At 50.9% G+C, this 17058-nt stretch overlaps 1 protein-coding gene across 1 annotated transcript in view; it reads right to left on the bottom strand.

Moving 5' to 3' along the window:
* LOC106898345 (olfactory receptor 2AT4) overlaps positions 1–17058 on the bottom strand; it is a 51852-nt gene that overhangs the window by 281 nt on the left and 34513 nt on the right. Inside the window, exon 2 of the mRNA XM_014959537.1 lies at positions 911–1056. Coding sequence (XP_014815023.1) covers positions 911–1056 — 146 coding nt within the window. The remainder of the gene's footprint in view (positions 1–910; positions 1057–17058) is intronic.

Below are 17058 nucleotides of genomic sequence, written 5' to 3'. Positions count from 1 at the left end.
TTAAAGGACCCCCCAGTTCCATCCAGGGACACCTCCCACCACACCAGGTTGCTCCAAGCCCCCTCCAACCTGCCCTTGAACCCCTCCAGGGATGGGGCAGCCACAGCTTCTCTGGGCAACCTGGGCCAGGCTCTCACCACCCTCACACCAAACAAGTTCTTCCCCACATCTCACCTTAACCTTCCCTCTTTTCCCTTAAAACCCTTCCCCCTCCTCCTATGGCTCCCCTCCCTCATCAAGAGTCCCTCCCCATCTCTCCTGGAGCCCCTTGAGGGACTGGAAGGGGCTCCAAGGTCTCCCTGGAGCCTTCTCTTCTCCGGGCTGAACCCCCCCAACTCTCTCAGACCCTCCTCCCAGCAGAGGGGCTCCAGCCCTCCCAGCATCTCCATGGTGGCCTCCTCTGGCCCTGCTCCAACAGGTCCATGTCCTTCTGCTGTTGGTGGCCCCAGAGCTGGAGGCAGCACTGGGTGGGGGGTGTCTCCCCAGAGCGGAGCAGAGGGGCAGAATCCCCCCTCTGGCCCTGCTGGCCACGCTGCTGGGGATGCAGCCCAGGATTTGGGGGGCTTTCTGGGCTGCCAGCACACGTGTCCAGCTCATGTTGATCTTCTCACCCACCAACACCCCCAAGTCCTTCTCAGGGTTGCTCTTTCCAGCCATTCTCTTCCCAATTCTGGGCTGCCAGCACATGTTGCCAGCTCAGGTTGCACTTCTCGTCCACCAACATCCCCAAGTTCTTCTCAGTGCCGCTCTTTCCAGCCATTCTCTTCCCAGCCTGGATTTGTGGCTTGGAATTGCCCCAGCCCATGTGGTAGGACCTTGGACTTGACCTTGTGGAACTTCATGAGGTTCCACATGGGCCCACCTCTCCAGCCTGTCCAGGTCCTTCTGGATGCCATCCTGTCCCTCTGACGTGCTGACCTCTCTGCACAGCTCGGTGGTGGTGGCAAACTCGTTGAGGGTGCGCTCAATCCCATCATCCGTGTTGCCGATGAAGATGCTCACAGCACCGACCCCTGAGGAGCACCACTCATCGCTGGTCTCCACTTGGACATCAAACTGTTGAGAACAGCTCTTTGAGTGTGACCATCCAGCCAATTCCTTACCCACTGAGGGCTCCATCCATCAAAACCATATCTCTCCAGTTTTCCTGAGACTGTATCATCACATCATCTTCGCTCCCAAGAGGATGGGTCTTCTGGTCTTTCCAGCCAAGAGGATGCTGCTCAAACCCAGACTGCAGGTCTGGGCCTTTCATGACCCCACGTTTGCAGAAGGTGATCCTTCTCCAACGATAATGTTCCTCTTCGTTCCTCTCCAGTGAAGGCCAGGTCCCCCTCAGGCCAGGTCCTCCTCAGACCAGATCCTAGCTGTGGGCTCGCCGCCTGCTCACAGTGACGCTTCAGGACCAGTGGTTGATAATTAGGGGTTTATTAGAGATTATTGTGCTTTTCCTGCCTGCTGGCCGGGTTTTAGCTGGCGTGCACGGCGCCGTGGAGGAAGCTGGGTCTATTTTCTGTAACACTGCAAGGTGGCAGCCTGCAGCTTCCGAGGTGGCTCGGGAGTAATCAGGAAAACGACTTGTTTTTTTTATAGAAATAACACCTGAATTGTGAATCTTTTAGTCTGTACGGTGTCTCCTGTGTTACCTGACGTTCTATGATGATTATTTTCCCCCCTCACTTTTCAGCCTGCTGTCAGTGTCAGGGAGGGATGGAGATGCTTTGGGTAGTTTCCTGGCCTCCCGCAGGGCTCAGAGAGGTGGTGGGACATTTTGGGGTGACCTGATGGGTTCAGACTTGGGCTGTGCTGCCTGAAATCATAGAATCATAGAATTGCCCAGGCTGGAAGGGACCTCCAAAGGTCATCTAGTCCCACCTCCCTGCAGTCAGCAGGGACACCCCCAACTAGACCAGGTGGCCCAAGGCCTCGTCGAGCCTCTCCTTGAATATCTCCAGGGAAGGGGCCTCAACCACCTCCCTGGGCAACCTGTTCCAGTGCTCCACCACCCTCACAGTGAAGAACCCTCTCCTCATCTCCAGTCTAAATCTGTTCCCCTCCAGCTTGAAGCCATTGCCCCTCGTCCTGTCACTGCAGGCCTTTCTAAACAGGCTCTCCCCAGCCTTCCTGTAGGCTCCCTTCAGGTACTGGAAGGCTGCTATTAGGTCTCCCCGGAGCCTCCTCTTCTCCAGGCTGAACAACCCCAGCTCCCTCAGCCTGTCCTTGTAGCAGAGGTGCTCCATCCCCCTGATCATCCTCGTGGCCCTCCTCTGGACCCTCTCCATCAGGTCCATGTCCTTCTTCTATTGAGGGCTCCAGACCTGCACACAACACTCCAGGTGAGGTCTCACCAGAGCAGAGCAAAGTGGCAGAATCCCCTCTCTGGACCTGCTGGCAACGCATCTTTTGATGTAGCCCAGGATGGGATTGGCCTTCTGGGCTGCAAGTGCCCACTGCCTGCTCATGTCCAGCTTCTCGTCCACCAGCACCCCCAAGTCCCTTTCCTCAGGGCTGCTTTCCAATCCCTCACCCCCGAGTCTGTACTGATGGTGAGGATTGTGCTTGGTGAAATCTGTGCTTGGGACTAATTTGGGGCTGTCACTAATGAAGAGAGTGAGAAAGAAGGAAGCCCAAAAGCGGGTACAGAGGCAGGAGTGGTGTGAGAAGAAGGATTGAAAGCCCGGAGCCTTTCCTTCAGCCCAGAAGCCCCCTGTGGAAGCAGCAGCTGGTTCTCCTCGCCCGTGGTTACTTCACCAACATCCTCTCCTCTTTGTCGCTTCAAGATCCGTTGGTGTTAGAACAGCTCAAAGAAAGGATGGCAAGAATTCTTCTGTGCGGGGGAAGAGGTATTTGCGGGGCGTTGTTTTTGCAAAATAGCACCAACAGTCGGAAATTCACTAAAAGCCTCGTCGTAATGCTTTCTGCCTGGGATGATTCAAAAAGAAAGTGTCGAGTAAACATCTTGTGAAGAATCTGAAACAAACTGGCTGCTCTGCAGTTGATTATTTTTTTTTTTTTTTGCTTTTAAAGTAAAGAATGGGGATTGGCTCTTCTCCCGAGGGACAGGCCATGGGATGAGAGGAAATGGCCTCAAGTTGCCCCAGGGGAGGTTGAGGATGGAGCTTGGGAAGAATTTCTTCCTGGAAAGGGTTGTGAAGCCTTGGAAGGGGCTGCCCAGGGCAGTGGTGGAGTCACCATCACTGGAGGGATTTCAAAGCCGGGCAGATGTGGTGCTGAGGGACATGGGTCAGTGGTGGGTTTGTCAGTGTTGGACTCCATGATCTCAAAGGTCCCTTCCAACTTCAGCAATTCTGTAATTCTATGAATATGATGGTTCCAATACCTTTGATTGAAAACTTTGAGGGATGTTGGAGAGAGCGGAGAAGTGAAGCCAAGACGGTACCAGCTGCGGGTGAGAATACAGAGATATGTCACCCCATGGGCTCAGAGCTCTGTCAGCCTTCTGTCACCTTCTCCCGTTAACTCTTTTTCTCATCTGTGTGCATTAATTGCAGGGCACGAGCTCAGCCTGAGGCGGAGAAGTGCTCAAATCAGCTCAAGGTGCTCCTCCAGCCAAGCACGAGCACAGAGAGAAGGAGAAACAGCAAAGGAAGGGCTGGAAACCAGAGGTTCGGCCATGAGCTGTGGTGCAACCTTGCTCTCGTTCTGCCCTGCGTCATAATCACCTCCCTACTTCTGCTAGTGTGACCAGCAGAAGTAGGGAGGTGATTGTGCCCCTGGACTCGGCACTGGTGAGGCCACACCTCGAGTGTTGTGTCCAGTTTTGGGCACCTCAATCCAAGAGAGATCTGGAGGTGCTGGAGCGGGTGCAGAGGAGGGCAACGAAACTAGTGAAGGGCCTGGAGAACAAATCGTATGAAGAGCGGCTGAAGGAGCTGGGGCTGTTTAGTTTGAGGAAGAGGAGGCTGAGGGGAGACCTCATCACTCTCTATAACTACTTGAAAGGACACTGTAGAGAGGTTGGTGCTGGTCTCTTCTCACAGGTAATTAGTGACAGAACGAGAGGGAACGGCTTCAAGCTCCAACAGGGGAGGTTTAGATTGAACATGAGGAAGGAATTTTTCACCCAAAGAGTGGTTGGGCATTGGAAGAGGCTGCCCAGGGAGGGGGTGGAGTCACCATCCCTGGATGTGTTTAAGGGCCGTTTAGATGCGGTACTGAGGGACATGGTGTAGGGGAGGACTTTGTAGAGTAGGGGAGATGGTTGGACTCGATGATCCCAAGGGTCTCTTCCAACCTCAATGATTCTATGATTCTATGATTATAATCCACAATGGAACAGGTTGTGTCTCCCTGGAGCTCCAGAGACTGATTTAGAGGCTGGTAATAAGCATTTGGAAATTTTATCTCCTGGTGGCCACTGTTAGAGGAGAAGGAACATGAGGCAGGACAGTGTGAGGAGCGACTGGACGCTGCGGATACCAGAGGGAGCCCAAAAATGGTTTTTCTCTGCACATTCGTGCCTTTTATTTTATATTCTCTTAATCTTTCCAATATACTCAGGGAGCAAAGTGGATCAGTGAGGGGGGAAAAAAGAAGAGCTCTCCAGTACTACAGATAATGGAGGCTGTTTTTTGAAGTGCCAAGGCCTAAACGAAGATAAAAACTGAAATCGCCGTTCAAGTTGAAACAAAATAAACACGTTAAGCCTATTTCAAAATCCCTCCAGAAAAGAAACATTTTAATCTCAAAATTTGGAAGAGGCAAGAGTGAAAAAATGGGAACGTTCGTTACAGAGTTGGAATAATAAGAAGGGACTAAGCTGTTTCTTTCTGCTTCAGCGTGTGGCTTTGCCATATGTGTTAAGAAAATATAAAAAACTGCTGTTTAGTCTTTTTTTTTCAGCGAATACATTCAGAGGGCCTGGCAGAGCACAGGAGACTTGACGTCCTACAGCCTTTTTTGCTTCCCTCTGTTTTTGAGCAGCCTTGGGGACACACACGTTGGGAAGGGAAAGGGTGAAGGAGCAAGGAATGGAAATCCTCGCTTTGAGAACTGATAACACTCGTTACATGAAATTAAATGGTACTTGCCTCCGAGCCGTCTTCAGCCTGAATGTTACACAGCAGTGAGGAGGATAAAAATAATATTTCCAGTTGCTATTTCTACAGCCGAACCAGCCTCGGAAGCTTGAAGGAGCTTTGGGACGTGATATGAATTTATGTCGTTGTAGCTTTTCCTGCTCAAACGGAAATTTGTCCCCGTATGGAGTGGATGGACACGCAGACAGGGACCTCTGGAGATCTAGTCCAACCCCCTGCCAAAGCAGGTCCTCCTGGAGCTGGTTGCACAGGAACGTGTCCAGGTGGGGTTTGAATGTCTCCAGAGAAGGAGACTCCACCACCTCCCTGGGCAGCCTCTGCCAGGGCTCTGCCACCCTCAAAGTGAAGAAATTCCTCCTCATGTTTAGGTGGAACTTCTTCTGGTCAAGTTTGTGCCCGTTACCTCTTGTTCTGTCCCTGGGCACCACTGAAAAAAGCCTGGCCCCATCCTCCTGACACCCACCCTTGAAGTATTTCTAGGTGTTGATCAGATCCCCCCTCAGCCTTCTCTTCTCCAGACTAAAAAGACCCAAGTCAATCAGCCTTTCCTCATTAGGAGAGATGCTCCAGGCCCCTCATCATCCTCGCAGCCTCTGCTGTCCCCTCTCCAGCAGTTCCCTGTCCTTCTGGAACTGGGGAGCCCAGAACTGGTCCCAGTGCTCCAGCTGGGGCCTCCCCAGGGCAGAGCAGAGGGGCAGGATGACCTCCCTCCACCTGCTGCTCACCCAGCTCTCCAGCCTGTCCAGGTCTCACTGGATGGGGGCACAGCCCTCCATCGTGTCAACCACCCCTCTCAGTTCTGTATAGTCAGCAAACTTGCTGAGGGGACACTCCATCCCCTCAGGTGGCATCCTCAGAAATGCAAGGTGAGTTACCCTTTCTTCTGTTAAAGTGGTGTCCTCTCATCTGCCCAGGTGCAGCACCCTGCTCTTGCCCTTGTGGAAGGATCTAGTCCAACCCCCTGTCAAAGCAGGTCGTCCTGGAGCTGGTTGCACAGGAACTGCTCACTGGATGGGGGCACAGCCCTCCATCGTGTCAACCACCCCTTTCAGTTGTGTATCATCAGCAAACTTGCTGAGGGGACACTCCACCCCCTCAGGCAGCACCCTCAAAAAACTCGGGTGTCGCAAGGTGAGTTACCCTTTCTTCTGCTAAAGTGGTGTCCTCTCGTCTCCCAGCTTTGGTGGCCTTGAAGCAATGACTCTGGGGGGTAGGAAAGCTGGCGATGCCACCCCGAAGACTCCAGTTCTGCTGTTCAGATCTGCACCTCACCTCTTCCTCAGCAGTGGATCAATGGATCCAGCAATAGATCATCTGCTCTCACAGCTCGGAAGGAACGCTGCCAGAGCAAAACAAGCAGCTTTTGAGATCTACCTGTTTGTGAGAAAACTCTTCCAAGGTTTGAGAGAGCCCGAGTTGGAAAAATCTTCACAACAGCTTAAGAAGAATTGCTTCCTGAGGACCTTCACTCTCATGTACAGGTGATATCCGTGGGCAGACCTGTTCCAGTGGCTCACCACCCTCACAGTAAAAAATTTCTTCCTGAGATCTAATCTAAATCTCTTCTCTTCCAATTTAAACCCGTTGCCCCTTGTCCTGTCATTACCCCTCCTGGCAAAGAGTCCCTCCCCAGATCTCCTGTAGGTTCCCTTCAGATATTGGTCTCCCATCATCAGCAAACTTGCTGAGGGGACACTCCACCCCCTCAGGCAGCACCCTCAAAAAACTCGGGTGTCGCAAGGTGAGTTACCCTTTCTTCTGCTAAAGTGGTGTCCTCTCGTCTCCCAGCTTTGGTGGCCTTGAAGCAATGACTCTGGGGGGTAGGAAAGCTGGCGATGCCACCCCGAAGACTCCAGTTCTGCTGTTCAGATCTGCACCTCACCTCTTCCTCAGCAGTGGATCAATGGATCCAGCAATAGATCATCTGCTCTCACAGCTCGGAAGGAACGCTGCCAGAGCAAAACAAGCAGCTTTTGAGATCTACCTGTTTGTGAGAAAACTCTTCCAAGGTTTGAGAGAGCCCGAGTTGGAAAAATCTTCACAACAGCTTAAGAAGAATTGCTTCCTGAGGACCTTCACTCTCATGTACAGGTGATATCCGTGGGCAGATCCTCATTTTTATCATTTTTATCACACTTTACTGAATTTCACTGAATTTTTTAGAGTTGGAAGGGACCATAGAGATCATCTAGTCCAACTCCCCTGCTGAAGCAGGATTGCCCAGAGCTTGTCAGAGCATGTTACTCAGGAGCATCCAGGCGGGTCTTGAAGATCTCCAAAGAAGGGGACTCCACACCCTCCCTGGGCAGCCTGTTCCAGGGCTCCGTCACCCTCACCCCAAACAAGTTCTTCCTCATATTTGAGTGGAACCTCTTCTGGTCCAACTTGTGCCCGTTGCCCCTTGTCCTCTCACTGGGAACCACTGAAAAGAGTCTGGCTCCCTCCTCCTTCAACCCTCCCTTGAGATACTTGTAGGCATTGATAAGGTCTCCCCTCAGCCTTCTCTTCTCCAGACTAAAGAGTCCCAGCTCTCTCAGTCTCTCCTCATAAGGGAGATGCTCCAATCCTTGAATCATCTTTGTTGCCCTTCGCTGGACTCTTTCTAGTAGTTCCCTGTCCCTCTTGAACTGGGGAGCCCAGAACTGGACGCAGTACTCCAGTTGTGGCCTCACCAGTGCAGAGCAGAGGGGCAGAATGACTTAAGTGCATACAGGTGACATTTGGCAAACTCTAATATACGTGCAGGGCACCAGGTGACCTTGAAGGCCAAGGTGGACAAGCTGCTGGGAGCCTGAAGATGGCATGTTCTTCAACCTGTCCTCAAGTGCCAAGTCCTTGTTTTTGTACGATCTGGCCCTGCTCTTTTCAGCTCTGACCTCACGAGAGGAATAACCTCCTTGGTGATCCTTAATTGTCACGAAGGGAGGATTGGTGAGATCTGGCAGAGCCCTCTGGCTGTTGTGACAGTTTTTCTTCATCAGTTATGGAGCCGTGGACATATTGGAGCCTTCAGGCGTGAGTATCTCGCTGCTGAAAGCTTAGAGCTGATGAAAGGGTAGAGGGAAGATTCCATTTTCATCAAATAAATTATACTCGGTGGATTTTCAGGGACTTTTTGTGTGGAGGGTGAGCTTAAGCGTGAATCCATGAGCTTATCCCTCCTGCTCAGCCTTGAAGGTCTAAGAGTGAAATTAGTGAAGGCTGAGGTTCTCGTTCCTGCTTCATGGCTGAGGGCACTTAATTCTTCAAGAGTGGAAACAATCCGTTTGCTCTATATAAAGATGACAGTTGGATTTCTCCCAAGATGAAGAAGTGAGGGGTTTTTTTATTCCATGATAATTTGTCACCGTGGGATCCCTGCGAGTCCAGTGTTGACAATTTGAAGGAACAGGCACAGGAACAAAGGAACTGTTCGCAAGGATGCACTTCCAGAGGGTGAGGGCTTTTTTTTTTGAGGGGTGAAATTCACAGCCAGAGGATCCTGGGGAGGCAGTAGGATAAGGAGGTTCAGAGGGATTAGATGCATTTGTGGAGGGTGAGTCCATCAGGACCTTTAAAAACAGTGATCTGGATGCGAACTGTGGCCATCAGCAGAACTTCAGGAGACCAGGACCAGTTTACCGTGTCCTGGTGATGGTGATGCTTTCCCCAGGCTGCATCATGGAGATGAGATGCTACTTTGGATGGGTCTTATCATAGAAGTTTCCCCAGGCTGCATCATGGAGATGAGATGAAACTTTGGATGGGTCTTATCATAGAATCATAGAATAGAATGGTTTGGGTTGGAAAGGACCTTAAAGATCATCGAGTTCCAACCCTCCTTCCATGGGCAGGGACACCTCCCACCAGACCAGGTTGCTCCAAGCCCCATCCAGCCTGGCCTTGAACCCCTCCAGGGATGGGGCAGCCACAGCTTCTCTGGGCAACCTGTTCCGGTGTCTCACCACCCTCACACCAAAGAATTTCTTTCTGGTATCTGATCTAAATCTCCCCTCTTCCAATTTAAAACCGTTGCCCCTTGTCCTGTCATTACACCTCCTGGCAAAGAGTCCCTCCCCAGATCTCCTGTAGGTTCCCTTCAGATATTGGTCTCCCATAGCTATAAGGTCTCCCTGGAGCCTTCTCTTCTCCAGGCTGAACAACCCCAGCTCCCTCAGCCTGTCTTCATAGGAGAGGTGCTCCATCCCTCTGATCATCTCCGTGGCCCTCCGCTTGACCCGTTCCAACAGATCCATGTCCTTCCTGTGTTGAGGACTCCAAAGCTGGACACAGTGCTCCAGGTGGGGTCTCACAAGAGCAGAGCAGAGGGGTAGAATCGCCTCCCTCGAGGTGATTTTTAGGGAGGAAAGCCCCATCCAGCCTGGCCTTGAACCCCTCCAGGGATGGGGCAGCCACAGCTTCTTGGGGCAACCTGGGCCAGGGTCTCACCGGAAAGAATTTCTTTCTGGTATCCAATCTAAAATTCCAATTTAAAACCGTTCCCCCTTGTCCTGTCACTGCACTCCCTGACAAAGAGTCCCTCCCCATCTCTCCTGGAGCTCCCTTCAGGTATTGAAAGGCCGCTATAAGGTCTCTCTGGAGCCTTCTCTTCTCCAGGCTGAACAACCCCAGCTCCCTCAGCCTGTCTTCATAGGAGAGGTGCTCCATCCCTCTGATCATCTCCGTGGCCCTCCGCTTGACCCGTTCCAACAGATCCATGTCCTTCCTGTGTTGAGGACTCCAAAGCTGGACACAGTGCTCCAGGTGGGGTCTCACGAGCAAAGTCTTGCTCTGGGCCAGTTCATGTTCTCTTTATAATTCCTTCAGTTGTCGTGGTCTGTTGAATTTTTGGGGCTATATTACCTGCAAAGGTAGCTCAGGTACCTCCTCTCTTTGCTCCTCTTCCCTGGGCTGGTGTTTCCAACCTCTCTCCTGAGCAGAGCCCGGAGGGTTGTGATGAGGGGCACAAAATCCAGCTGGAAGTCTGTAACAAGTGGTGTTCCCCAGAGGTCAGTACTGGGTCCTGTCCTCTTTAATATATTCATCAATGACCTGGACGAAGGGATGGAATGTCCCCTCAGCAAGTTTGCTGGTGACACAAAACCAGGAGGGGTGGCTGAGACCCCAGAAGGCTGTGCCACCATCCAGCGAGGCCTGGACAGGCTGGAGAGTTGGGCCAAGAGAAACCTAACGAAATTTAACAAGGGCGAGTGCAGGGTGCTGCACCTGGGGAGGAATAACCCCATGGACCAGGACAGGTTGGGGGTGACCTGCTGGAGAGCAGCTCTGAGGAGAAAGACCTGGGAGTCCTGGTGGACAACAGGGTGCCCAGGAGCCAGCAATGGGCCCTGGTGGCCAAGAAGGCCAATGGCATCTTGGGGGGCATCAGGAAGAAAGAGTGTGAGCAGCAGGTGGAGGGAGGTCATCCTGCCCCTCTGCTCTGGAGCATTGGGACCAGTTGTGGGCTCCCCAGTTCCAGAAGGACAGGGAACTGCTGGAGAGGGGACAGCAGAGGGCCTACAGAAATGATGAGGGACCTGGAGCATCTCTCTTACTGAGGAAAGGCTGAGGGACTTGGGTCTTTTTAGTCTGGAGAAGAGAAGGCTGAGGGGGGATCTGATCAATGCCTCTAAATCCTTCAAGGGTGGGTGTCAGGAGGATGGGGCCAGGCTTTTTCCAGTGGTGCCCAGGGATAGGACAAGAGGGAAATGGGCACAAACTTGAACATAAGAAGTTCCATCTCAATATGAGGAGGAACTTCTTTCCTGTGAGGGTGGCAGAGCCCTGGCAGAGGCTGCCCAGAGAGGTGGTGGAGTCTCCTTCTCTGGAGACATTCAAACCCCACCTGGACACGTTCCTGTGGGACCTGCTCTGGGTGGCCCTGCTCTGGCAGGGGGTGGGACTGGATGGTCTCCAGAGGTCCCTTCCAACCCCAGATGATCCTGTGATTCAATGATTCCTGGCGTCTCAGTGCTTCCCTGGTATTTTTAATTAATGTGCATTTTCTGCCTTCAGTGGCTTCTCTCATTTATAATGTTTGCAAAGTCGCAGTGAAATTCTTAAATTGCGTTGCCTGCCAGCTGGAGCACTGGGACCAGTTGTGGGCTCCCCAGGTCCAGAAGGACAGGGAACTGCTGGAGAGGGGACACCAGAGGGCCTACAGAAAAGATGAGGGGCCTGGAGCATCTCTCTGCTGAGGAAAGGCTGAGGGACTTGGGTCTTTTTAGTCTGGAGAAGAGAAGGCTGAGGGGGGATCTGATCAACACCTCTAAATCCTTCAAGGGTGGGTGTCAGGAGGATGGGGCCAGTCTTTTTTCAGTGGTGCCCAGGGACAGGACAAGAGGAAATGGGCACAAACTTGACCATAAGAAGTTCCATCTAAACATGAGGAGGAACTTGTTTGCTGTGAGGGTGGCAGAGCCCTGGCAGAGGCTGCCCAGAGAGGTGGCGGAGTCTCCTTCTCTGGAGACATTCAAACCCCACCTGGACACGTTCCTGTGGGACCTGCTCTGGGTGGCCCTGCTCTGGCAGGGGGTTGGACTGGATGTTCTCCAGAGGTCCCTTCCAACCCCAGATGATTCTTTGATTCTATGATTCCTGGCGTCTCAGCGCTTCCCTGGTATTTTTAATTAATGTGCATTTTCTGCCTTCAGTAGCTTCTCTCATTTATAATGTTTGCAAAGTCGCAGTGAAATTCTTAAATTGCGTTGCCTGAACGGAATTCAATTACGTGCATTTTATCCAGTCTGTGATTTCTAGACTCCTGTGGCATTTAGAGACCGCGGATGATGGATTGACAACAAAGATGGCAGAGCCTGCATACGTTTCCAAAACCAGTTTTTCTGCTCTCTTCTTACTTATTTTGAGGGTCGTGCTGATAGTTCCTTAAAGTTTTGATTAATTGTGTTATCTCTCGATGTGACTAATCTCTACATTACGTTCAGTGCTTGATTTCCTCGGCATGTTGTGACAATGACTGCCCTACTTCGGTTAAATATTGACAAGAAAAAAAATGTCATTTTCCACATCCATCTCTTTAGCTTCGCTTGTACTGTGAGATGTGGAGGATCTTCTCGGTGCTATAGAAAAAGAAAGCATTTTTTCACTTATTTCTAGCCAAAATCTTTCATCTTGCAGTTTAGTCTCATCACTTTTTGCTCTGCCCCCAATAAACCCCTAAAAACGAGGTCTGAATTGTGGTTGCCTCAAATATATTTGAGGGTTGTTATTGCTCGGTCACTTCTTCAAATTATAAAACCCACGTCTTCTGGTTTTTCCCTGAGTTTCTGACCCCAGGGCTCTTCCCTGGACCTCCTGGATGGGTGATCCCTGTGCTTGGGGTGCGAGGTGAGACCTTAGTTCCTCTTCCCAGAACCAGGGAATCATCGGAGTTGGAAGGGACCTCGAGAGATCATCCAGTCCAACTCCCCGGCCAAAGCAGGGCTGCCCAGAGCACACCACTCAGGAGCATCCAGGTGGGTCTTGAAGATCTCCAGAGAAGGGGACTCCACACCATCCCTGGGCAGCCTGTTCCAGGACTCTGCCACCCTCACCCCAAAGAAGTTCTTCCTCAGATTGGAGTGGAACTTCCCATGGTCCAGCTTGTGCCCGTTGCCCCTTGTCCTGTCACTGGGAACTGCTGAAAAGAGTCTGGCTCCATCCTCCTTCAGCCCACCCTTTAGATACTTGGAAGCCTTCTCTTCTCCAGACTAAAGAGCCCCAGCTCTCTCTCCCTTTCTCATCAGGGAGATGCTCCAATCCCTCCATCATCTCTGTTGCCCTTCGCTGGACTCTCTCCAGCAGTTCCCTGTCCCTCTTGAACTGGGGAGCCCAGAACTGGCCGCAGGATTCCAGTTGTGGCCTCCCCAGTGCAGAGTAGAGGGGGAGAATGACCTCCCTTGACCTGCTGGCCACACTCTTCCCTACGCAGCCCAGGATCCCACTGGCCCTCTTGGCCACAAGGGCACGTTGCTGGCTCATGGATGGTTCACTATCCACCAGGACTCCCAGATCCTTCTCCTCAGAAGTGCAGGTCCATCCCTAACCTCTACTGGTGCCTGGTGTTCTTCCTCCCCAGGAGCAGGACCCTACACTTGCCCTTGTTGAACCTCATGAGGTTCTTCTCTGCCCAGCTCTCGGGCCTGTGCAGGTCACACTGGAGGGGGGGACAGTCCTCCCAGGTTGGTATCACCAGCAAACTTGCTGAGGATACACTCTGTCCCCTCCTCCAGCTCATTGGTGAATGTGTTGAACTATAAGTTCTTACCCTATTTTCTGTTTTCTGGTTCCTGATCTCTTTTCTTCTGCCTTTCTAACTAGAAGAGACAGGATTTTTTCTCTTTTTTTTTTTTCCCTTTTTTTTTTTTTGGTTATTTATTTTCCAGAGAGCTTTTCCTTGGAAAAGTTGATCTGATAAAACTGCATCAGCTTTGACGTAGTTTAGATTAGCCAGATTCCTGGAGGATAGAGCAGCCTTGCTGAGCTGCAACAGGCACCGCAAAAAAAACCAACCACCTCCATGACCAGGATCCAGAGCAGAGGCTTTGAACTTGATCCTCCTGCTCCTTGTCTTCCACCTCACATTGCTCGTTTTGGGGCCAAACGTTGTATTTGTCCCGATGTGGGACAAAAGCCTCGTTTTCTGACGAGGGCTAGTATTTTTGTTTGCGCTTCCTTTCAGCTGCGTCGTCCTCCTGTTGCCAGCTCTTGAAGCGGTCGCTCTGAACGCGCTTCTATTTATAGGAACTTGGTATTTTTACCCTAAACTGTCTTTCGACGGAAACCAAAACAGTTTTTTTCTTGCAGGTATGCTGCACGCGCTCTTTCGGCGCGGCCTCGCTGGCAGCTTTCGACTTGTGCTGGCTGGAGGAGCCAGAATTACTGAGAAAAGGGAAAAAAAAAAAAAAAAAAAAAAAAAGAAAGAAGATGTTTAAGATGTTTGGAAAGCGCTGAGAAGTTCCAGTTTTCCAACCCCCCTTGGAGAACGACGTTTATAAATTGGAGATGGGAGAACAGACTTCATTTGGAGGAGGGGGTGATATTATGGGGTTTGGCTATTTTTGGATATTTTTTGGCTGTCTTAGTTGCCTCCCCGTAACATAAAGTGCTCGATGAACAGGAGCTTTGGACAGTGATTTCACAGAATCACAGAATCTTCTAGGTTGGAAGGGACCTTAAAGATCATCTTGTCCAACTGTCAACCTGACTGACAAAAATAGACACCCACACAACAAACTGATCTTATTCTGATTTCATGCAAAATAAGATGCTCTGGTTGATGGGCAAGTATTTTAGGAGAAATGCTGGGTGGTTTTTTTTTGGAAAATTGGTTTTTTTTTGTTCTCTGGCTTGAGTATGTAAAATGACAGGGAAATAGAAGGATGAATTAAGTTATATCCTGTCTCTTACATCCAGAGATCACCGTGATAAGGGGAAAACATTAATTATATCTCTTCTGGAGACGGTGACGTAAGGTGGAGACACCTAAATTGGTGGTAAATGAGGTCTGTGGGTACCACAAAGAGCAGATCAAACCCCCGCGTGGTTTTTTCCCTGTTTCTTGGCAGAAGGAATTAGCCCAGCAAATCTGAAGCATGTGGACGGGCAGAGACCACGGAGGGGAAATGTCATCGTTCATTTGCTGCTGCTTTGGGATTTTGAACGTTCTCCCCTTGTCTGCAGACGCATTCCCATATTCTTTCACTTAAGCTTATAAACCCGTTTGACCTGGGAAAAATGTGCGAAACAGTAAGAGGATAAAGAGAGCGTTTATCCTCCGCGCGCTGTTTTAAAACCTTTCTTTTTTTTTTTTCAACTTGAGTTCGCGTTTGTCAGCGAGTGAAAAAGGCGAAAGTCAAAGGAAAAAGTAAAAAAAAAAAAAGGGATTAACCATTCCAAAATAGAAAAAAAAAAAAAAAGGAAGAGTCATTTAGAAAAGGCCAAACTTAATGAAAGAATTATCCTGAAAAATTATCTTTATTTTAATTTCAAAATTTCTGTGGAAAACTTTTCAAAAGTGCTGGAAGGGATTAAAAGCTTTTAAGCTCTAGCTGCCGTTTCTGGTTTAAGAGGCAATCGTGACAAAGCTCCGTTCACCGATGAGGGCACATTTGGTGGCATTACCCTCCAGCTTGTCTTTGAAGCAAGAGGACCTTGATTCGCAGGGTTTTCCTGTGTTCCTTGCAGCTCTCAACGCTTGGAATGGAAGAGAGAGAGAGATGTTTCTGGCACAACAAGACACCATAGAAAGATCCGCAGGGTTTTCCTGTGTTCCTTGCAGCTCTTAACGCTTGGAATGGAAGAGAGAGATGTTTCTGGCACAAGACGACACCATAGAAAGAGCAGTTTATCATATATAGAATCATAGAATGGTTTTGGTTGGAAGGAACCTTAAAGACCATCCAGTCCCAGCCCCCTGGGACATGTCCCACCAGAGCAGGTTGCTCCAAGGCCCATCTCATCTCATCTCCATCTCCATCTCCATCTCCATCTCCCCTCTTTTTCCTTAAAAGCCTTCCCCCTCCTCCTAGGGCTCCCCTCCCTCATCCAGAGTCCCTCCCCATCTCTCCTGGAGCCCCCCTTCTTTAGGGACTGGAAGGGGCTCCAAGGTCTCTCCGGAGCCTTCTCCAGGCTGACCCCCCCCAACTCTCTCAGCCTGTCCCTACAGCAGAGGGGCTCCAGCCCTCCCAGCAAAGAAGTTCTTCCCCACATCTCAGCTCCATCTCCCCTCTTTCAGGGTCAAACCCTTCCCCCTCCTCCTAGGGCTCCCCTCCCTCATCCAGAGTCCCTCCCCATCTCTCCTGGAGCCCCCCTTCTTTAGGGACTGGAAGGGGCTCCAAGGTCTCTCCGGAGCCTTCTCTTCTCCAGGCTGAACCCCCCCAACTCTCTCAGCCTGTTCTCCCAGCAGAGGGGCTCCAGCCCTCCCAGCATCTCCATGGTGGCCTCCTCTGGACTCGCTGTTCAGACGTCCTGTCCTCCCAGCAGAGGGGCTCCAGCCCTCCCAGCATCTCCATGGCCTCCTCTGGACTCGCTGTTCAGACATTCATGAGTTCACACACTCAACCTGAGTGAAGCTGAGGTTCAGTGTGTAGTAATTATACAGATAAATCAGCATGATAGTTTTTTTTTTCATAGGGAAAGTGTGGAAGGGTTGACTCTGCCCTACGCACCACTTAAGGAGACTCTAGCAGAAAACTAAAACTTGGCATTGACCTTTCTCCATGCGTTGAGAGGAGCAGAACAATCCCACTTGGGGACCTTCACCACATGAAGTATGACCCTGGCTTCGTATTTGAAGAGTGGCTGCTTTGACATCTAAACTGTTCTCTGCTCCAAAGAGTTATATCTCTGCAAGTGCCCCTGGGCCCGTTACCGCCTGAGGAGCTTGCCGTTTGCCTGGTCAAATAAACAGCAGAAAGATCTAATAGTTCTTCATCGGCGGCAGAACTAATGAGCAGAGAGGGTCGGGGAAGAGCTCGAAGGCTGTCAGCCGCCGGGTGCTGATGGGTTTGTGGAGTGACTGCCTGGTATTTCTTAATCAGCAAGATGGAACACCTGATGTATGGGAAGGCAGAAGTATTATCTCTCAGAGGAACATGCCAGGATGGTGTTTATTTATGTCCTGTCCTCTCCGGATCGGAGCTCCGCTGGATATCTTGTGTTGAGAGGAAGGTTCTCCTCTGAGAGGGTTTTGATGAGCTCAGAAGACACCCCTCATAAACCATCTTAATGAGCTGTGAGCTGGCTCCTCGGCCCCCGCGCTTAATGGAATCGATCTGCAGTTCGGGTGGGTGCCCTGAGGATTGTCTGATCGAGCTGGGGAAGGAAAGAACAACCAGAGTGATGGAAAAGGAGAGAGGAGAGGAGAGGAGAGGAGAGGAGAGGAGAGGAGAAATAATGTGACATGGCTAAATGGAGAAAAAAAGTAATCATTGAATCATAGAATGGTTTGGGTTGGAAGGGACCTCAAAGATCATTGAGGTCCAACCCCCTGCCCTGGGCAGGGACACCTCTCACTAGC

Source organism: Calidris pugnax, unplaced genomic scaffold (genome assembly GCF_001431845.1).
Source record: "Calidris pugnax isolate Ruff unplaced genomic scaffold, ASM143184v1 scaffold319, whole genome shotgun sequence".
Classification (NCBI taxonomy): Eukaryota; Metazoa; Chordata; class Aves; order Charadriiformes; family Scolopacidae; genus Calidris; species Calidris pugnax.
This window is presented reverse-complemented; position numbering and strand designations above follow the sequence as displayed.